Source organism: Vombatus ursinus, unplaced genomic scaffold (genome assembly GCF_900497805.2).
Source record: "Vombatus ursinus unplaced genomic scaffold, bare-nosed wombat genome assembly UNPS02009835.1, whole genome shotgun sequence".
NCBI lineage: Eukaryota > Metazoa > Chordata > Mammalia > Diprotodontia > Vombatidae > Vombatus > Vombatus ursinus.
In genome coordinates this window covers 22654337-22677531 of record NW_020949613.1, presented here as the reverse complement: position 1 = coordinate 22677531, position 23195 = coordinate 22654337, and the positions used below count along the sequence as shown (strand labels likewise).

Below are 23195 nucleotides of genomic sequence, written 5' to 3'. Positions count from 1 at the left end.
CCTCCCACCATAGAGATGGCTACCATTAGACACAAATATGTGTGTATATGTATGTGTTTGTCTGTATGTATGTAATTCCATACTATATATACTTCCATTTATCAATTCTTTCTCCAGATACAGGTAGCTCTTCCTTCATAGGTTCTTTGAAGTTAATCTGGGTATTTATAATAATCAAAAATGATTTGGTCATTGAAAGTTGTTCTTAAAACAGTATTGCTGAAATCTACACTTTTTAGATTGGTACATATAAAATGAGAGACATGATGGGAATATCCAGAAGTTTATATTAAATTCATTTTTTCTAATTTAATTCCCAGATAGCTATTGAGATTTTTACAGATACTCAAATAAGGGTTTGGAGGTTCAAAATGTTACAAAATGTGTTCAACTACCATGGGTTTGTGTTAAGTAGATACATTAAGTGTATCTCATATATTTACAGCTGGAAGGAAGTTCATCTACCAAGAGTTTTAAACTTGGGGTGTGTGAATTTATTTTTTTAAAAATTCTGATAACTGTATTTCAATATAATTGGTTTCCTGTGAAATACGTATTTTCTATTATGTATTTAAAAACATAATTCTGAAAAAGAGCCCACAGACTGCACCAGACTGCCAAAGGGGGCCATGATAGAAAAAAAGGTGAAGAAATACAAAGATAGAACTTCATCATTTAAAGTTGAGGAAATTAAAGTCCAGGTGAAGTGACTTACCCAATAATTATAGCTAACATTTATATAGTAATTTCAAGGTTTGCAAAGTGAGATATATATATATGTATATATATATATATATGTATGTATGTATTTGTGAAGAAAAAAGAAGGAAGGAAGGAAGGAAGAGAGAGGAGAGGAAGGCAGGAAGAGAAAGAGAGAAAGAAGGAAGGAAGGAAGGAAAAGAAAGAAGGAAAGAAGAAAGAAAAACTTTCAACTATATTACATTTTCTCTAAAAGTCAAGAAACAAATTCTATTCTGTACTTAGGCTTTTGATCTTGGACTTAATTGACCTTTCTTTAGAGAGAAGTTCTAACTAGATAAATGTATTAAGTTAATCAAAACTTTCTGCCATTTTATTTATAATGAACACAAAAAGAAGCATTTTAGACACAAGAAAACACACACATGCACACACACTGAAATAATAAGAATACATGAAAGTCTGTTGCATCAGGTTTCCTCATATGTACCCCTGAAATACCTTCATTTCTTTCCATTTCTTATCTAGGTTCTAACTTTTCTTCAAAGCCTTTTCAAATTCCCTCTCCCTCCATGAAGTACTTTAGTTTCTGGTGACATTTTCCCATCCCTAAATCACTACAGCACTTAGATACCACTTAGATTAACACTTAATTGTTCTCTAATTGTTGTCTGTATCTTATTTCTGTCTTCCCACCAAATTATAAACTCCTTCCTTGAGGAGAAGATAAAGGAATTATACTTATAGGTATTATCTCATAATACCTAACACCATGATCAGCACACAGTAGGCATTCATTTAATATTTACTGATTGGATATCTGAGCCCTGAAACAAAGTGACTCTGATTGAATTAGACTAGAATGTGAGAACAACTTTTTGGAGAGTGATATTCATCAGCTCCCACTCCATCAAATCACTAACACTAATATAAGAAGTTTCAGAAAAGTCTACACATTTATCCTCATATCACTTCAAAACTCTGTAATGAAAAAAAAATGAGCCAATTCAGGTTGTTGAATATTGGAGGAAGAAGTTGTACATTTTGAAAAATCAAATACAATTTTTTAAATTAAATACTTAATAAGTCAATGTCAATGACTAATTTGAACTTTACAATTTCCTTCTCTTGTGTAAAATTTAACTGGCATAGTTTATAACATTTTACAGTAGTTTATACCATGTTATAAGTTTATAACATTTTCTAAAAATTCTTAGCCATTTTTACCTGTATGATTACACGTTATTCAGATTTCATAGTTAAACATTCACATAGCACTTTAAAGTTTGCAAAGTACTTTACAAGTATTATCTCATTTAGTCTTCACAACAAACCTTGGAGGTAGTTGCTATTATCTTCATTTTACAGATTGGGAAACTGAGGCAGACAGAGGTTAAGTGAATTGCCCAGTGTCACACAGCAAGTCTGAGGCCATATTTTTAACTCAGGTCTTTCTGATTCTAAGTCCAAAACTCTATTCACTGTGCCACCTAGATGCCAATTTAGAAGATGTAGAAGAGATTCTTGTTAAACATTATTCGTTAAAAATACTTCTTAAATATTTGAAGTACTGAAGTTACTTAATGTTCCATTATAGAAATCTTAAGGCTATCTTCTATATTTGGAGTATCAAACATATCCTGGAATTTTTTTCATTTGTCCTTCTTAGTTCCAAAAGTATTCAATAACTAGAGAAAGGAACAATGGGATAGTTCTCCAACATTTGCCCTTGAATATACATATAATGATTTACATCCTCAGTAAAATTGTAAAATAAGGAAGTAAAGACCCAAATAAAGACCTACCTGGTACACACATTCACAGTCAAATGATTGATATCCTCTTTGTTATCTTTTACGGCAACATCTAAGTCAAAGGCTTCTTGGCTTTGGATGGATCTGCGCCTTCTAGAAGACTCCGAATTTTTCACATTGTAAACAACGTTGAGCTGAAGCAAATAAAAGGGGGAGGGGTGAAGAATGTTATGACCAGCCATCAGGGATTACCAGCATGATCGCTAAATATGTGATCATAAGATTCTCTTGAACACTCAATTATGATTTGGAGATAATCTGCAAAGTGGAAAAAATTGCTTTTATAGCCTAATAAAGAAAGACAGTGTGCAATAATGGATAAAGCATTGTATTTAAAGTATGGAAGACTTAGGTTCAAATCCTACCTCTGACTCTTAGTAGCTATGTAATGAAAGGTTACTCACTCTTATTGAGTCTTAGGCAACTATTTTCTAAGACTTATCTCCTAGTAATTAGAGATGGGTTATGATCTTCCTGAATAGTTTTCAACCATGCAAAATCACACACCACTAGTATATTACCTAAAGAAAATGCTGTTATGAAAGTAACTGTATATGTCAAGTCAATCAATAAGCATTTATTAAGCATTGATTGTGTCAGGTAGGGCAGCTAGGTGGCACAGTGGATAGAAGGCCTGGAGTTGGGACGACCTGAGTTCAAATCTGGCTTCAAACACTTACTAACCTGACCCTGGGCAAGTCAACCCTGTTTACCTCATTTTCCTCAGTTTGCCTCCATAAGCTGGAAAAGGAAATAGCAAACCATTTCAGTATCTTTGCCAAGAAAAACTCAAATGGAATCACAAAGTGTCAGATACAACTGAAACGACTGAACAATAACAACATGTTGCCTTATGCTGTCTCTTACTCATCTGCCCAGTCACAAGGCCTTACGAGATGGTCTTGCAGTTTATTCCCCATAGTTGGAGGTTTTACCACCTCTAAGAGCTCCATGCTAATTACAAACTTGAGAGCTTTCATGATGCTTCCTTCCCTGGTGAATGTTAAATGAAATAAATCCTTGAGAGACTTCATTATTTACACCCCTCTGTCATGACTAGTTCTCATCTATCCCTATTTTTGATTTCCAATCTCAAAACCAGTTCTTTATTCATCACAGGGGAATGCTTACTGCCCCAGTCTTCCCATCCAATTATAATTCCATTTCTATGTACGTGCTTGTGTGTTGCGCATGCGGGGGGAGGGGGAGAAGGCTGAGAGTGGAGTTAAAATAGCCTTCAGCACAGAACTATGTCCCAGATATAAGTCTAAATAAATTATATTTATTGGTTCTTCCTGGTCTACCTATTTAGTGACCCCCATCAAACATTGGGAAATTAATCAGATGTGATTTCTCATTGCAAAAACTAAGCTGACCCCTTTAAATGTTCAGTGATCCCTACTCTTGGTTTTTTTTTTTTTAGTATTTCACCAGTTTGATGAGAACAGAAGTGGCATCTTCAGAAAATGTTGTGATTTTCTTTATCCTCTGCTTCAAGTTTAACCCTGTGGGGCCAAAGAGAACAAATCTAGTCCTTCGGACTCAAGGAGACATGAGCGTTGTCTTCAAGCATTTCAAAGGCTGTCATGTGGAAGATGAATAAAGACATTTTTCTGTTTGAATGCAGAGGGCAGAACCAGGAACAAAAGGTAGAAGTTGTCAAAAAGCAAATTTAAGTCTGATGAAAGGAAAACCTTACAAATAATTAAATCTGTCTCTGCAAGAGGGAGGGGACTGACCTCAAAAGGTAATAGGGGAATCCTCAAGCAGAGTATAGAGCACTATTTGTCAGGGGTGCTGCAGTGGTCTTCTTTCTCAGACATGGGTTGTACTTCATGGCACCTGAGGTCTCTTACAGCTAAAATTCAATTAATTCTTCCACCCCGTCCCTTCCTATAAGAATTTAGCTAAAAATTTGTTCGGCACCTACTTACATGCCTTGCACTGTTACTTAGCAAAGTGTTCATTTGTAGTTATAAGTTAATAAACAATAGATTAATAAACCCTATAAATAATAATAGGTAATTAATATTATAAATAATAAGTAATAAATTAACATTTAACACAAAGATACATTTAATAAGTAATTAAATAAGTAATAAATTTAAATTAAATAAATGTAAGTAATAAATCATATCTAAATAATAATTAATAATAGGCAATAAGCATTAATAGTTCATAAATATTAATAATTTATAAATATTCATAGGTTAATAAACACTCCTGTGGATAGTTTTATAATTTTGCTCTCAAAATCTTTCAAAACCTGAATAAGTAGTGCTGTGATTCAATGATTTCTGTATACTTCTTTATTGATTAGATTTGGGATATTCTGTGTATTTACTGCTACAGAATCTAATACACCTGACCTGTGCATCCAAAGATAATAGCAATGAGAAAGTCCCCAATGTCTTTCTTAGTCAAGCCTTCCTTTAAATAGCCTCTTAACTATCTCCTTTTTCTCTGCTTATTTTACATGATAATTATTAAGATTTCATAATCATTCTCCAGTTGTCTTCTTTCCTTGGATGAATGGATTTGAAGTATAAACATCTTTGCAAGCTTGTTCTAATTGCTTCTGACCCGTCATATTTGGTGGGCTTCCTATTTCTTATTTTTTCAAGGGACATTTCCCCGTTAGAATGTAAGCTCCATGAGGACAGGTATAGTCTTACCAATCTTTGTCTCTTCCCCATTAGCTGGCACAGTATTTTTTATTGTGTATTAAATGCATGCTTCTTGAATTGTCTTTGACAGCCACTTTGATTTCGTCAACAGGAGACATGAGATGTTGTATGAATTTATGTATTTTTTTCATGCTTACAGCACATTTTCTTAGGCTTCATATAAGATGTTTGTATGTCTGGATTTTAAGATTCTAGTTTTCCTGTGGATTACTTATTTTAATAACTATTCATTTCAGGTACTACTAATATCTGTGTTTTTTCAGTTTCTTCATTTTAAAAAAACTGAATAACCTATTAATGGATTGCTTCAGTTTTTATTTGAACTACCAGAATGTTGAAATTAGTCATATGGTGTTCATTATAACATATTAGTTTACCTATCGATATTTGTTTTCTGTTTCATATTGTACTTTAATATACAAGTTAACCTTACTTTAGGCAATAGGGGAATTCTTTCAAAACTGAACAAAATGAACACTTGAACGTTGAATATTTTTCCCATTGATTGCCCATTATAATTTCAGAGACATATTTCCACAGAAAATAAAACTGACCTCAATATATAGTAAAAATTACATCTAAAAATCTGATTTAAATTACATAAAAAATTTGTCTCTGACACAAATTGTGCCATGTGACTCTGGGCAAGTCATTTAATTGTCTTCATGGCCCAGACAATCCTAAGACTGTAAATTGTAGAATATCTGCACCAACAAAATAAGCTTTATTACTGGGAGTTCCCCACATGATTTAATCACAAGTTCAACACCTCTCACCGCCCCCCTCAACTCCTCCAAAAAAAACCCTAACTAAAAATACTACCACACATTATGAAATATATAATTATGATAAAAAGCTAAAATGGACCGTATATAACTAAGGTAAGTTATTCAAATGGATAGTGAATCAGCATGAGGTTAATATATTCCAAAAACACGTATTTTCATACTAAAATAGGAAATGGGAATTAACCATGTATTTAACATTTAATACCATCAAAAACTCCACTGGACTATAATGCTGAAGTAGTCATTGGTTGCTATTTCTCCAAGTAATCAACAAAACTCACAAATAGAAATATTTACAAATTATAAAAATTAAATTAAAAGCCATTTGTAATTTTAACCAGATTATAAAAATGAATCAATAAGATTGTCTAAACTGTCTTTATAAGACCTTCCAAAGAATCATATTAGAACAGTGGTATTTAACTAAACTTCTAATCAAATAATTCCATGAACATATTAGGTTCACTCTGGATTCTTAAATACTACATCAGTAGAATGCCAGTATTGGCCAGTACTACAGCAAGCTGGAAAACTGTTGAGTACAGGCCTGATGACAGATCCTGAGTCTGTCGTCCAAAATCCTATCTAGGTAAATTAGAAAAACATCACCAAAAAGGCTAACCACTGGTTGAAGAATTTTTTTCAACTCTATCAATTAACACAGTCATAGGCTGTGTTAGGCATAAGGAAATTGATTCAATTAGAGGACATATACTCATCAATTAAGTAGTGACCAAAGTATTGACCTAAACAAGTATAAACTTGACTACATACCTGACAGAAAGCAAATCCAAAACCACTTGCTGAAACAGTGACTGAAGTTGGCTGTTGGACAGCAAGCTAAATGAAGGGGAGACAAAAAATAGTGAATATGTGACTATGGCCATATCATTTATTATATAGGAAAATCCTAAAGAATTAATGATTAGTACTACCAGCAAGAGTACAAATAGTTCATTATCATCCCTCTTTGTCAGTTAAAAAAATGTATGCATACAATATATGTTATGTTGTGTATGTGACATATATGTCATATATACATATGTGAATGTGTTTTTGTTGGTGTTGAGTTGTTTCAGTTGTGTCTGACTCTTCGTGACCCCATTTAAGATTTTCTTCACAAAGATACTGGAGTGGTTTGCCATTTCCTTTTCTAGCTCACTTTACAGATGAGGAAACTGAGGCAAATAGGGTTAGGTGAACTTGCCCAGGCTCACACAGCTAGTAAGTTTCTGAGGCCAGATTTAAACTCAAGAAATTGAATCTTCCTGACTCTAGGCCTGGCACTCTATCCAATGCGCTACCTAGATGCCCATGAATGTGTATACCTGTATCTAAATGTATACATACATATATGAATATATCCTCACATATAAACAGATACACATATTTGGGAAGAGCTAAATAACTAATCCTCAGCAAATGTACTTAACCCTTTTGGAGTCATGGACCCCTTTGGCAGTCAGGTGAAGCCTCATGCTATAATAGTTTGTTACCTGTATTCATAATTAAAGAAAATGCTAAATTTCAGCTAGAAGCTAAAGAAAATAAAGATGTGATTTTTTCCCCATTTTTTCCCCAGGTTAAGAACTACCAAACTAAAGCTCTCTATAGCAGGTAGGAAAGGAGAATCATCCCCTCCACCAATCAATCTTTGTGATGTCAACTGATCTTCTTCGACAAAGAAGTCAAACAAGGTCCTTCTCTTTCTGGCTGCCATCCCCTTATTTCATTAAGTGTAAGTAGAGGAAGAAAGGTAAATCAAGGTCTCTAGCAATTGACAGTCTTCATTTAAAGTGCCCACACACTCCTCCTTAGAAAAAGCACAACCAGGGATTTTATCTTCCTGTCCTGAATGGTGAGATGTCCCTCAAGCATGGTGACATAATTCATCACATGCTGTACTTCACTTCATCCTTGTCCCTCACTTATTTTCCAGGACCCTAAGGCTATTGTTCCCCCTCCTCCCAGGCCAGGGAAGAAGACCATATTAAAGTGGGAAGAAAAGGGGAGCATGAAAGAATCTGATGAAGCCCAAGTACAAAGACTTATATAATATGCTCCCTGAGGGCAGAGCTTTGTTGACTTGTTCTATCTCCAGTGCTTAGCCTCATGCTGCATGAATAATAGGTGCTCAATATATGCTTGTTAGATTGCACTAGAAGGAATGGAGTGCTCTATGACCTCCAGCCAAAAAGTTCGCTGCTGGTCTCCTTTGCCTCTCCTGGCTCATCTGCTTTCTTCTCAAACTATGACCATCTTCTCACTTAATCTACTTCTCTTTCCTAGTCTGGGTTCCTAAACATTCAACCCATGGTGGGCATTCATGCTGCTTTTCTTTAATCCAGGGTCTTGGGTATGATATTCCATAGGTTCAACCCCTGTGTCCTGTATTAACTTATCTGAAATCTGCCCATCTTTTCACGATTGAAACAAATGATAAATGAACAAAAGAGAGAATTACTCCCCCTTAAAGCATCATCTACACAGTTTTAAATAATTTTCCAGTGGACAAATAGGCATTACCTACCTCTGCTGTTTGAAGAAGAAAGCGGTTTTTAGTGTTAATCAGAAACTCTATTGGTGTTGTCACACTAGGCCCAGTTACCGTGACTCTCATGTCTGTCTGTCCAGCAGTGGTGAGAGCTGCAAATGTAGATAAGGCATGCAAAGCCACAATGGTATCCTGGAAAGGGAAAGGAAATAAAGGGTTTATAGAGTAAAGACACAACAGTTAAAGGATTATGAATTTTTCCCAATAACTGAAGGCAATTCTTATTATTGAATTGTGAATTACTTTTTTTCCTGTCAAAAATAACAATTACTAGGGTGATAAGACAATTCCTTCTAGAAGTATGTTAGATGAGAAAAAAGCTCCCTAGCTGATTGGCTGGTTGTCTCCTATAACATCAGAGGTGGAAACCAATCAGACTCGCCTGAGTCAGACTCCCGGACCTTCTTGTTAAACAACTGACCCAGCTGTGTCAGAACAGCATTGAAGAAATAAAGAGGTGACAGAGTGCCAGAAATAACTGGGAGCTTTTAGTAGGACTTGCTTATGTTGAAAATCCTAAGTCTTAAACAAAAAGCATTTGTAAAGGATACAGACACGAAAAGAATAAACTGTGCCTCGAGCCCATCAGGACTGAATGTCTTCTCAGGACTGACAAGAAAATTCAATTTGCCTTTAAAATGGCACTTACAAAATGTTGCCCAACATAAGTTATCATCAATTTTAAAAGTACAAAAAGACTTAAAGAATGGTTATTTTAAAAAAAACCTCTTTATTCCCTCATCATAAAGCCTTAATTTATTTTAAAGCCATAAATAAACTAGTCAACCAGTTGATACATAGTCTATAAGAAACCAGATGTTAAATTTACCATATTGAATAGGGGGAAATGTGAAAGTGGAAAAGAAACACATAAACCCCATAGATACTTCCACTCATAAAGGATTAAAAAACCCTAGTTTTGCTAAAAAATCTTAATTTGGAATCTCAAACCATGGAATCTTTATGTCCCTTCAAATGTAGACATCATGTAACTATACAATGATCAGACTTGTCTTCATATATGACTTAGTAAAAACAATTTCCGGGGCAGCTAGGTAGCACAATGGATAGAGCCCTGAAGTCAGGAGGACCTGAGTTCAAATCCGGCCTCAGACCAAACACTTGACATTTACTGAGCTGTGTGACCCTGGGCAAGTCACTTAACCCCAATTGCCATAAAAAAAAAACCAAACAATTTCCACTTCTTTATATTCATACAATTCCACAAAGCCCAGAATCCTACCTATCGGAGCAGCATGTAACAACTTTATACACACACACACACACACAAACTTATATTCTCAGAAAAAGGCAATCAATAACTTATCAGCTCTAACCTGGGTAGAAGAATAACCTCCAAGCCTATTTCTCTGCTTGCTTAACCACCTCATAATAGGCATTCCCTCTGCCATCCGATTTTGCAGGAAGTGTGCCAATAACGCATAGGCTGCAACCTCAATGTCCAAGGAACTCGGCTGCCAGGACTGAGAAAGTTTGGACACTGATGACTCCCAGAACTGCATGCCTCCTGCCAGAGAACAACAGCATCAAGATATTCAACAGTGGGTGAGGGCTGGATAATTAAGCCTATTTTCAACCTGTGTACATATGTTAAGAAAAGTGTAGCTCAAACTATCTACCTCCAAATAGAAAGCATATTTTTTTGGACATGACTGAAGCAGGAATTTGTTTTGCATGATTACAGATATCTGTAATGGATTTTGTTTTTCTTGCTTTTTCAATAGGTAGAACATAGGGAGGTGAGGGGAGAGAATTCAGAAATTAAATTAAATTAAATTAAATTTTAAACAAAAGAAAAAAGTATATTTCAGATGTAGTCAATATGTTGGTTGGTTTTGGTGAACTGGTTCCTCCCACTCCCCGCTTTTTTTGTCAATCTTTGTTAAAGGTAAGCTCACAAGGTAGAGGAAGAGGAAGGATATGTTCAGAAATGAAGGTGATTTAAAGACAAAAGACCAATTTTAAAAAGAAGAAGAAAGCAATATATACTCTAGTCCAGAAGGTAAAGTACACAACTCATCTGGATATCCATTCCTAAAAGTACTTTAGGAGTCAGGGTGAAGTAATGGAAACAAACCAAAACTGAGCATTCTGCAACCTGAGCTCTCCCAGTTCTGTCATTAACTAGCTGTATGAAGTCAGACCCTCCCTAAGCCTAAGTTTCTCCAAATAAAGAGGAAGGCCTAGATAATGGCTAAGAGCCTCATTAGCTCTAAAATTCTAGAGGACTTAGCATGTTTCATTATTCAAAAGTCACAGTAATATAAGTTTAAGTTATAGCCCCCCCCCTCAGTAAAATTTTCCATATGGCCCCAATCAGGTGGAAATCTCCTAAAAATTCTTACGCCACATACCCCGGAGGAGGTGAGGGTCTCCCTCCTTGGGGTTTCTCTTCCCATCCACCCCCAAGTACTTCAGGAATTATTTGAATAGTATCTACATCAATCAATCAGTTAATCACTCAGAGCTACATCTATGCCAAAAACAACTGAGTAGATCTTTCAGCTAGCAGAAGGAAGAAATAACAAAGATTCTTTCTGCTTCTATGGAAACATTTGAGAGGCAGCCTGCTATAACAGAAAGTCTAGTGGACTCAGAGTTAGGAAGACTTGGATTGAAAACACACCTCAAGGGGTAACTAGGTGGCATAGTGTATAGAGCACCGGCCCTGAAGTCAGGAGGACCTGAGTTCAAATTCCGACCTCAGACCAAACACTGGACACTTACTAGCTGTGTGACCCTGGGCAAGTCATTTAACCCCAATTGCCTAAAAATTTTAAAAAGAAAAAAAGAAGAAAACCTATCTCAGATATTTACTAGCTGAGTGACTGTGGAAAAATTATTTAATAACTCTGGGCCTCAGTTTCCTCATCTATAAAATAGCGGAAAGGAAGAGGGTTTGGACTCCAAGGTTCCTTCTAGCTTTCAATTTGTGATCCTATAATCAATCAGCCATATATCTAGGATAGGGTCAAAGATACTAAATAAACAACAAATGTCTAGCTCTTCCCATATTTTAGCTTTCCCATTTAAGGAGAGTGCTCACGGCAGCCATTTAAGGAGAGTGCCCACGGCAGCCATTTTATCATTTCCCACCTGGCTGAATTGCCCTGGACTTCCACATGCCCCACATGGAGTAGCCTCTCCTTTTTAGCTTCCTTTTGTGAGTTGTCTTCCCCCATGAGACCATAAGCTCCTTGAAAGCAGGGACTGTGCTTTGTCTTTCTTTCAGTACACAGTGCCTGGTATACATAGGTGCTTAATAAATGTTTACTGTCTGACTGTTGTTGATAGTGAAGATGATGATACAGTGTTCTGTGAAGTCTTACAAGTGTCTAACAACTTCATGAAGCTATCTTTTATTTAAATGGCAGAATTTAGAATTAGTAGATGTGATGTTTCCATAGTACTCCTTTAGGTATATTCTGCCTGTTGATTGATACTGAAATAATATGTTTAGATTTGATAATATTCTAGTTGAAAGAGGATAGGTGAACCTCCTGAATTCAGAGAAGGCATGGAATAAAGTAGCCTAATGGGTATATAACAGAGTAAATAGACTCTGTGCCACCTTGCAGAAGAGATATCAAATACTCAAAATGGCAAAAGCCATGTCAACAATATCAGCATATATCAGCTTTAAAATCATTAAAGTAAGTATTGTTGTTGTTTAGTCAATTAGTTACGTCCAATTCTTCATGACCCCATTTCGGGTTGTCTCAAAGACTGCCATTTCCTTCTCTAGCTCATTTTACAGATGAGGAAACAAAGGCAAGCAGGGTTAAGTGACATTCCCAGGGTCACACATCTAGTAAATGTCTGAGGCCAGATTTGAACTCATGAAGGTGAGACTTCCTGACTCTAGGCCTGTCACTCTATCGACTGTGCTACCCAGCTGCTCCAAAGGGACTTTAGAGGTCATCAAGTCCAAACCTCTCATTTTCTGATAATAATAACAGCTAGTAATTATATGGCACCTTAAGATTTGAAAAACTCTTAATAATCTCATTCAATCCTCACAATCCTGGGAGGTAGCTGCTATTATGACTCCATTTTACAGTTGCAGAGACTGAGGCTCCGAAAGATTAAGTGACTTGCCTAGGGTTACACAGCCAGTAGGTAGCTGAGGAAAGATTTGAACCCAGGTCTTTGTGACTCCAAGTCTAGTGACTTATCTACTATGTCATGCTTTCTTTAAGTCAGAAAGTCCTGGACAAGTCCCTTAATTTTCAGTGCACAGGCAGATCTGCAACCTGGGGGTCCCTACACCAAAGAAATCACAAGTCCAGACCAAAACAGAAAATAATTCCATACGTAATAAGAGAATACGCTTACCTTCATGTTCTGCTCTCTGGTTCAACATATCCAGAGCTGCTCTCCCTTCAGAACTTTCCACAGATGACAGTGCATAACTTAGGAGAGCTAAAGTATAGTTATCTAAAACACCTTCCCTGAACTGGGACTCCAAAAAGTTAACAGATGATCTCATATCCATGGAAGCCTAGATAGACATGGAGATATTAGGGCACTAAAAATAACTTCTTTATCACACTTAAATAACAAACCTTGATGAAACTTAGGAATCTGACACATTATCATTTTAAAAGAGTCGTAACTAGTTTTTACAATGACAAGTAATTAGGCCTTGTCTTCCAAAGGAAGAAGGAATAAATAGTGAGATGATAGTAAACAGTGGATGTTAGTTCTTCTCCAGCTAAGAGTGCTAATCAAAAGCAAAAGTTTGGGTGTGTGTTTGGGGAGCATAGCATATAATTCAATTTCTGGAACGAACACTGTAATTCAGGAGACGAAACGATCTATCACACCTCCTGCAGTGGCAGGAAACTAGAAGGTGATCAATGATCCAGGCCTAGCACTGTATCCAATGTACCAACTAGTTGTCCGGTCACAAATGTATCTTTTTATAAATAAGAAAATCATCAGCCAAAAAGTTGAGAAAATGTTTTTACCAAAGCAGATAACTTTCATTTAAAAAAAAAACTTTCCCAGTTAAGTAATAAAATATCTGTTAACTTATTAATGGCATATCTTTCAATGTTTGCACACAGAACTTCTTCAGATATTACTGACACGGACCTATCAAGTAGATTGTTGGAACATGGAAGCAAAGGAGTACATGTCCAAACTGGGTTCCTTAGATGTAGATTTAAAAGCAAAGTAACTGGGTCTCTGGGTCCTAAAACATCCCTTCCTTTTTATACCACTTACTCAAATACAGGGGGCCATCTCCAGTTGTCCTGATCTATGTCTTGCCACCGGACCCAGATGACTCCAGAGGAGAAAGTGAGGCTGGTGACCTTGCACAGCCCTCTCTCATTTTAATCCAACTCAGTTGCAAGTCATGGCATCATCTTCCTGACCTCATGGCCTTCTTTGATAACAATGGACAAACAACAACAAATAAAATACAACAAAAAGTTAAATACCTGGTACTTCTGATAACCTAAGAGGGATGTCAGAATATAGGCTGTAAGGGTAACTGGACTGTTAGTGCCACCTTGAAGGTCACTATGGATCACTCTTCCTGGTTCCCAGAATTCACCATTTGGTTTTTTATGTTTCTTGAGCCAGGAATATGTTCTGTGTAACACATCCTGATCAATATCTATGTAAGGAGAAGCTTGAAGAAAACATCTTAGGACAAAAGCTGATAACCTAGATGAGGGAAAAAATAGAACTTTTAAAATGAAATACATGTTATAAAACCTTCCAAGTATCATTAAATGAGCAAATGAATGATTTCTCCCACACAGGGAACCTATGCCCTATGAATCCTACCAATCCATATCCTACAAATAAAAGGTCCTCTAAGTGTAGTTACTATCTTCATTACCAAAAAAAGAAGTTCATTTTTTGAATGAAATTCATATTTCATTTGTGAAATATTATAAGTATTTATGAAGGAAAAGCAAAATTGTGTATTCTATCTTATATCTGCTGAAATCAGATAAAGTTTTCGGTATTTATGACCCAGAACCAAACTGTATTACTTTTCTATTATTCTTTGTACTACCCTTATCATAAATGTGATACAAAAGTATCACAAAATACTTTTGAAGAAAAACAAGGAAGGAAATATCCTCTCTTCTGTCAAGTGGCATGACATTGAAGAAGTGACTAATTTTACTCTACAAATTTCAGAAAAGAAAGGGAAATGGGATACAGAAAAAGAAGAGGCAAGCACTGGACTTGGAGTTAAGAAGACATGGATTCAAAGGCCACTTCAGCTAATTACGAGATGGACAAGTTTTGTCTCCCCGTTAGATTAGAAGCTCCTTGAGGGCAGGGACTATTTTCTGTCTCTTTTTGTATCTCATGCACTTAGCACACAGTAGGCACTTAATAAATGTTTATTGAGTTAATGAACTTCACCTCTCTGAGCCTTAGTTTCACAATCTGTAAATTGAGGGAGTGGGATGCCACTTCCAGCTCTGAATGTATAATATGGGTACAATATGTACAATTGTACAAATATACAATAATGGGTAAGAACCAGTAAATCATGCAGAGATAACATCATTCACACTTGGATCTGTAGTCACTGGTTATGAGCAGAGCATGGAAAAGGCATCATAATCAGCATTTCCCATTTTTATTTCTGTCTCCCAATAACAAGTCCAGGGGCTCATTCAATCACTGTGGCAATTCTAATCAATTATTCCTTACTATTCTTAACAATATATTGGATTTGATTTCATAGTAGAAAACTTTAGAGAATTCAGACGGACTATTCTATCCTTTTACTACATAGTCATTCTCACGAATTGTTCCTCTAAGACATACAATCATCTCAAAGCATTCCATGTTGCTGTACTCACAATGACAGAAATATTACTCATCTTCCAAAAAGATAAAAGTGGCTTTCTTCAGGAAGACCTTAGACTACCGCCTACAGGAGATTCCCCTTCAAAGTTGGGCAATAGTTCTGACGAAAACCAAGCCATAAGCCAACCCATTGAGAAATGTCTGCCTATCTCAAGCATTTATCTAAGATATAGATTAATTTTGTTGGCAAACATACATACCATGTGCTCCCAGAAGGATCATCATTCCCAAAAGCACTGAAAGAACCATCATCCCTTTGGTACAGAAGTTCTCTTTGGTAGCCTGAAGACATGAAAAGAGACAAAAATGTTCATTATTATCAACTTCCTAGTCAGTATTTTCAGGCAGAAGAAAGAAAACGAAAAGGAATCAAATATTTACACAGTATATGCTATTGCAGATCCTATGAGGGATATAAAAGAATTGGACTGCTACAATACAGTACAAGAAATAAGAGGAAGAGTATAATTAAAGGTTATAATGTATTAATTTAAAAATCAAACTATCTATAAACATTTACTAAACAAGTTTAGATGGTCATATTTATGCTCAATTTTAAGTTTTAATTAAACATTTTTATTTAAAAACAATAATTTTGCCATAAAAATGAATACATCCACCTTTTAGCATCTTCTTCTCCCCTTCCCAAAAAGCTAGCCAGTAAAATTTAATATTAATAAAGTTTTCATTATAGTATATTTTAAAAATTATTGCTGGTACAAAGAACAGAAATTTGATGATTAAGCTGATTTACTTAATTCCTTTCTTAGTCTTTACATTAACTATAGCAGGAAAGTAGAATGCAGCAGAAGGGGGGGCAGTGAGTCACAGAAATACTAAACAATTTTCTCAAGTTTTTAAAAATCTTTCTTAAGATCACAAAGGTACTTAACAATGGAACCCAGGATAAGAACCCAGGACTTTCATTTACAAACCAGAATTTCATCCACCATACAGGCTCTCTTCAATGCCTTATAACACAGAATGGCCACAATTGAACTGTGACTTTTGCCTTGTAAAACATGAAAATATTTTGGAACCCACATAAACTATGGAAAATATCTCTGTAATCAGAATGACCTATCCAGAAAAAAAAAAAAGAACAATATGCCCTCTAACGGCACAAATCTTATCAACAACTGTTGTTCCAAGTATGAGATATTGTAAAACTGGTTATGGGGATGAGATCATGGAGATGAGATCAGTCCTTACGAAAATTACCTCTCAGGTGGCTGACCTCCAGGACTCTACATCAACACTACCACCAATCCTCTGCCAGACAGAGGCAGCACAAAGAAAACAAGATACTGAATTCTCCAGTTCTGAAGTAAACCTCCTTTGCTTATTTAGCTGGAATAGGGAATGTAAATGTTGAGCTATGATCGTGGGTGACAGCAACTAGAAAAACATAACCTGGAGGAAACAAATTCCCTATCTACATTTGATGCTGGGAGAATTCTGTATTAAGTAATACAAGTAGAGTCACTTTATTTCCCCTCTAAGTCAGTTTTAACCTATTGGTATTTATGGTGGCCAATTAATTCTTTGGGAAAAGTTAATCTACAAAGACACAGCTGATTCTGTTACTAGGCTCTGATTCTAGGCTTATGGCTCTAGAGAAGAAAAAAAACTCAGGGTAGGTTACAAAGAGGAAAAAACACAATTTTCTACAAAAAAATTAGAATTAATTTAAGTTTATCATAATCAGTAATAGTTAACATTTACATAGCACTTCAAGGTTTGCACAGTGTTTTACAAATATCTCATTTTATCCTCATAACATTCCAACATTTCTAAGAGGTAGGCACCATTATTATCCCCATTTTACAGATGAGGAGACTGAGGCAGACAGAGGTTAAGTGACTTGCCCAGGATCACATAGTTAGTGAATGTCTTAGGCAGGATCTAAATTTAAGTCTTCTGGAATCCAGATCTGGCGTTCTATCCACCATGCCATCTAGCTGCTAGTTTAGAGACAGAGACAGAAATAGAAAGACAGAGAGACACACAGAGAGACAGAGAGAGAAAGAGACAGATAGATGATGGATGGATAGATAGATATAGATAGAGAAGATAGATACCATCTATAAGTTTATATTATGAACATGAATTATTATTAAAATCTAAATTATTATCATAGAATCTTAATGTTAGGAAAGGACATGAAAGGACATTTAGTTCAATAGCACCCCAAAGAAAGAATAATATCTACTACCTTCCCAACAATTAGTCACCAAACTTTTGCTTGAAGACCCCCAGAAATGAGGAATCCTCCTATTTAAAGACAACCCTAATTATTAAGAATTTTTTATATTGAGCTGAAATCTGCCCCCTCTACCTTCCAGGTCTTAGTGTAGCCCTCCAGGGCCAAATACAACAAATAAAATTCTTCTTCCACAAGCATTCGAGTATTTGTTGGGATATTGGAAAGGTAGTATGTCATAGAGAGAGAGAGATGGGAAGTTAGAAAGATCTCAGTTAACTCCTCTCTCTGCCATTTACTACCTGAGTTACCTTGGGCAAGTCACAGTCTCTCTGAGCCTGTTTCCTCATCTGCAAAATGAGAAGATGGGACCAAGTGTTCTCTAAGGTCCTTTCAGGGTATCCCAAAAGCTCTAAATATACTACTCCATGATTCCTTCTCTTTTTTCCAGCATAAATTAAACATTCCAGTTCCTTTAACTAATCCTCATATAGCATAATTAAAGTCCATCCTGGTTGCCATCTAAAGTAAGTTTACATATGTGCGTTATGAACTCCCTTGGTAGCCTGGTAAAGACTATGAACCCCTCTTAAAACAATGGTTTAAATGAATAATAAATGAATAAATAATAAATAAATAATAAATGAATAAAGGGGGAAATGGTCAAGACACCTGAAATCTGTCCATGGACCCCAGGTTAAGAACTACCATTATGGAGGGTATTTATGCCTGTTAATTAAAATGAAGTTTCTCACTAACCACTGCTATTTTTACAAAACCTGACATAAATATATATGTTTTAATTTGACATTTATTTTCCAATTTCCAAATAAGTAATTTTGTGCAATATCACAGTAAAGAATGGAGGCTACTATTCAATGAAATATATAAATTAATAAATGATTTAGTTACTTTAGTTGCTAATATTATTTTCAAATAAATTTGGTTCCTGGCGCCTACATTAATTACATTTTCATAGGCAAGTCTGATCAATTTCTTCACAATCTGCCAGAAAGGAAAAAGGTAGCAAATGGGGACCTTCATAAGTTCTTTTTCCTAAAGAACTTGTTGGATTTTTCATTCTTGTCTCAGGATCATTCTTTAAAGATTGACTGCAAAGTGAGAGCTGTGTAAAACCTGCTCCTTTTTCTGCTTTTATTTAGAGAAAATAGTACACATTAACTAAATACTTTTTCTGATTACTCACAAAATTGAGCTTCAAGTGATATAGCCCTAAGAATTAAATACCTGAGAGAAATCTTCAATCAACAGGTTAACTATTTGCAATAAAATAAAATTCATTTGGTTGTAATGTTGGGTCTTAGTGGAGGTTTTGGGGTTTTTTCCCTTCTTTTTCAACAATGGGAGAGGCCACTAGGTGGCACAGTAGAGCACTGAACCCAGTGTCAGGAAGACCTGAGTTCAAATCCAGCCTCAAACTAGCTGTATGACCCTAGCAAAGCATTTAACTAGCACACTACCTCAGTTTCCTCAACTGTAAAATGGGGATTATAATAGCAGCACCTATCTCCCGATGAGATAATATTTGTAAAGTGTTTAGCATAGTGCTTGGCACAAAATAAGTGCTTAATAAATGCTTTTTTTCTTCCTTCCTACTTCACTCATTGATGCGGTAATTGTTTTGGCCAAAACACAATATGTTGGAGTATTGATCTCCTAGGCCAAAGAATGAATTAAGTGGGGAAAAAAACACATCCAAATATCAGATTTAATAATACGATAATGACTCACCAAAGTCACTTTAATTTTTTTAAATGAAAACCAACCATATAAAGAATTTCAAAAAGTGTAACCAAAAATAAATAATTCAGTCTTTAAAAGGAGACAGATTGTTTCTGACCTAATACCATTTTACTTAATACCATTAATTTGTATGTTACTTTTACAATATAGTTTAGCTCAGTGGTGTCCATAGAAGCCAGATGTAGTTCAGAGTTCCATGGCATAGTTTTCCAACACCTCCCCAATCACTTCAAAATGCAGTCCACAGAAATCATATACCCCTAGCTTCCTAAAAGAGGCTGGAACATTTTTTTTCATTTCTGTGGAAAGCCAATAAATTTCTTTTACCTCCATCCCTAACCTTTACAATATCAATGAATTACAAAACACTCTTTTTCTGAAATGCCCCTAAACTTTTGAAAAGTTACCTTGGAGCACCTTAGCTTAAACAAATAAATACCCTTATGAACACAAGTCATTTTTAGAAGAAAAAAAGACACTGGGATCTTTGGCCCTTCATATGTAAGGAAATCTCTTTTACAACAAAATGAAGTCTCATTCTGCATATTCAGCCCCTAACTTCTTTCTCCCAGATGGTGGGTAGTGTTATTCATTCATCAGTCCTCTGGAATCATAATTGGTCATTGTTCAGGGCCACCATGAAAATTGCTTCTGCTTGACTAGTCATATTTGTTATAAGGATTTTGTTTTTCTTTTTTTTTCTCCAGTAGAGGGAAGGGAAATGAGAGGAAGAAAAAAATATTTTTAACTGAAAAAACTTAATTTAAGAAACAAAACATTAAAGGGAAAGGTCAACATAGCTATGAGAATTGCTTATTTTAGGATTACAAATACTGACTAGTCATAGTTCCAATTTATAAAATGTATGTGAAACATAGGGTTCACCTATATTGTTCCAAGAGTCTTGTTTGGTTTTATTTTTAGAAAAAATTATTATAATCATAAATAATAGTCTCTCTCCTATTTCCTTTAAAGCAACTCACCTAAATCCCCCCTGCTTGTTAGTAAAAAGTACCTTAGAGATAAACTATGAGATAGTTCCAAATACTCATGATCTATAAACCCTTAGCAGAAATTGTCATGCCTAAGTCTCGTGTTCTTTCAAAAGCAACTGTCTATACATCTAAAATACAGAATAGTTTAAAGCTACTAAAACTTAAAACTACACTGAGAGTTTGGGGGCAGGCTAATTGCGTCTTGATCCATATTTAAAAGATTCCACTTCATGGACTGAAAAATAAATAGGTCAGAGCATACAAAACGGCAAATGGTGAGGACTTCTCCCCAGGGACTACAACCCTATACCTCGGCTGTGACTAGCAACCACCAGGACCTCCAGAGCCCCACCTTAGTCTGGGAAAGCTCTCAGCCCACACTGTGCTACACAAAGCAGAACAGAGTTCTGTCCTAGGATCAACAATCACCCTCTGGCTGTACTGTTGTGGAACCAAATGATGTTACCAAAGCCTTTAATATTGTTCCTGATTTCCTTGTTTCAGATCCATTCTCCACCTGCTTCCTCGTGCTTCAGTTGATTTTTGATTCTCAGTCTCGGCTTATAGACTCACATGCTGCTTCTACCTCTACCATGTGACACAGATCTGTGTATGTCAATCTGGCATTCAACAACCTGCTATTCACTACAGTTTGAGGGGCTTCTGGACTCTCGGTACTCATTTGCTTCCTCTCTCTTTCCACATGGCATTGCTCCACCTCCCTGGCCCAAGTTATGATCATACACATGTCCCTGGTCTGGCCAACTGCTATCCACAACCCAGAACTAACACAAACTTAAGACTTGATCCCACAATTCTTCTTTGAACAGGATTCTGTTTAGGATAAATGAAAGCATGAAACACAGAGAAAAAAAATACAAAAAGGAAAATTTAGAAAAATCTTACGTCCAACCCTGTACATTTTTATACAAACTCATGAGCAAAGCAGTGAAACTAATACTAAATACTTTTGCTTCTTTGCTCCATTTCCTTTTCATCCATTCTGTTCCACTTAATAAACCTGTGTTATATTCTGTGAAGTTCTGGAAAAGGTCCCACCTAGTTAATCCTGAGCCTTGCCTTTAACACTCTGTAACCACATGATTGGCTGTCAGATATGACTCATGCCTGGAATCAAACAGAGCTAAGGGAGTTTTTCCCCTGTTATATGGTAACTATGTCCCTCTTTTACTTTTTATAGTATATTTCTATAATCAAGAAATTTTTAAAAATCATATTTCAAATGAATGTTCCTCATCAGTCTTGAAGGGTCGTTCCAAACAAACGAATGTAAAGGGAATTTATTAATTGATAGGATATGTGTAATGAATATACTAATAAGTCAGATTTCTCAAGCATTGCTTCTTCTAGTTTGTGAGTTAAGCTCACAATGCAGCTTGAAACGCTCAATCAAACCCTTGACAACACTCCCACAACCATTATACTCTTGTGCCTGTGTACCTTAAATGAAGCGAATCAAAGATTGTAGGACCTGTTCCCATCACAAAACTCTCTGGTCCTGTGACCTACCAAGTAACAATCCCCAAAGACTTGAACAATATTGCTCCCCCTTGACTGCAAAATTGTTGTATTGTCTTCTTCTTGTAAGCTTGTCTTGGGAAACTGCTGAAGCCCAGGAAACAATTGTTTGTAATCCAACTTCCCCCTCCCTCCCCATAGTGATTTATGTATACAATCTTTGTCTTCAATTCAGCATGGTGGAATTCTGATTAGCAAGTTGTTTTGTTTGCTAAAATACTGACCTTGCCTCATAAATGAGATGGCTTTGTCTTTCACACTATCTGTCAGTTGTCTTGTGTTAGTCAGGTAATTCAAAACATAAATATTTGGAGCAAAGTTGATCATATTCTGTTCACCACAGCCATAGGGCATCCGGATCAAGGACTCTAACCCATTGATAGAAGGCCCGAGAATATCTCCTGTAAACAAAAGATTGAGTTCATGTATAGGGCCATGCTATAAACACTCTATAACTATTAACTTTTTGATAGTAGATTTCACTCAGACAACTAAAGAAGAGAATTAAGTATAACAAAAACCTGAAAATGAAAGAATACAACAAACTATATCAGCTGCTCCTGTACAATTCCTATAAGAGGAAAAATGAATTAGAATGAATGAACAAAAGAATCATGATGGAGAGTTACAGGGGAAAAAAGACTTAATGAAGACATAACATTTTAGGGACTGAATTTCCTTTATTTTAAAATGTAAATAGTTGCCAAACAAGTTTAATTGATTATATTGCTCTCCTGTTTACTCATATTAATCATCATTAGTTTACTCATATTAATAATAATTAATTAATTAACATGATGAAATGCTCCAAATCACAAATAAGAGAAATGAAAATCAAAACCATTATGAGGTTTCACCTCACACTGAGCAAATTGGCAAAGATGACAAAGACTGGTATGGTAGCCAATGTTGGAGAGGCTGTGGAAAGCCAGGTACACTAGCACACTGTTACCAAAGCAACTGAAAGAGCTCATTCTAATAGAGACAATGGTGTAAGTTTATAAACTAGGCCCCCAAATAAAGACATTGATGGGTTATGATCTCTTTTCTAGAGGACCAAACCCCTCCAAAATTAGACTCATTTGTTAATGTTACAATTTTCCCATACCAGCCCCAGGTCAGGGCATGGTTGCTTGAGACTTACCCCAGCTTTGCCCTTCTCATTACTGCTTCTGCACAACTCCCCCCCTAAATGAGAGTTTGGAGCCTATGTTCTTTATTTCTACGTTCCCCACTGCATGGCATTCCAACACTATGGAGGATACTTGGACAAATGGCTCCCACT

At 35.9% G+C, this 23195-nt stretch overlaps 1 protein-coding gene across 2 annotated transcripts in view; it reads right to left on the bottom strand.

Moving 5' to 3' along the window:
• The window catches only part of CD109 (CD109 molecule), a 155598-nt gene that overhangs the window by 12696 nt on the left and 119707 nt on the right, over positions 1-23195 (bottom strand). For both annotated transcript variants that reach the window (XM_027852946.1, XM_027852947.1), the window contains exons 23-30: positions 22135-22311; positions 15610-15691; positions 14011-14239; positions 12899-13064; positions 9880-10070; positions 8519-8674; positions 6763-6828; positions 2505-2647 (exon numbers count right to left, since the gene is read on the bottom strand). In XM_027852946.1, coding sequence (XP_027708747.1) covers positions 2505-2647; positions 6763-6828; positions 8519-8674; positions 9880-10070; positions 12899-13064; positions 14011-14239; positions 15610-15691; positions 22135-22311 — 1210 coding nt within the window. The remainder of the gene's footprint in view (positions 1-2504; positions 2648-6762; positions 6829-8518; positions 8675-9879; positions 10071-12898; positions 13065-14010; positions 14240-15609; positions 15692-22134; positions 22312-23195) is intronic.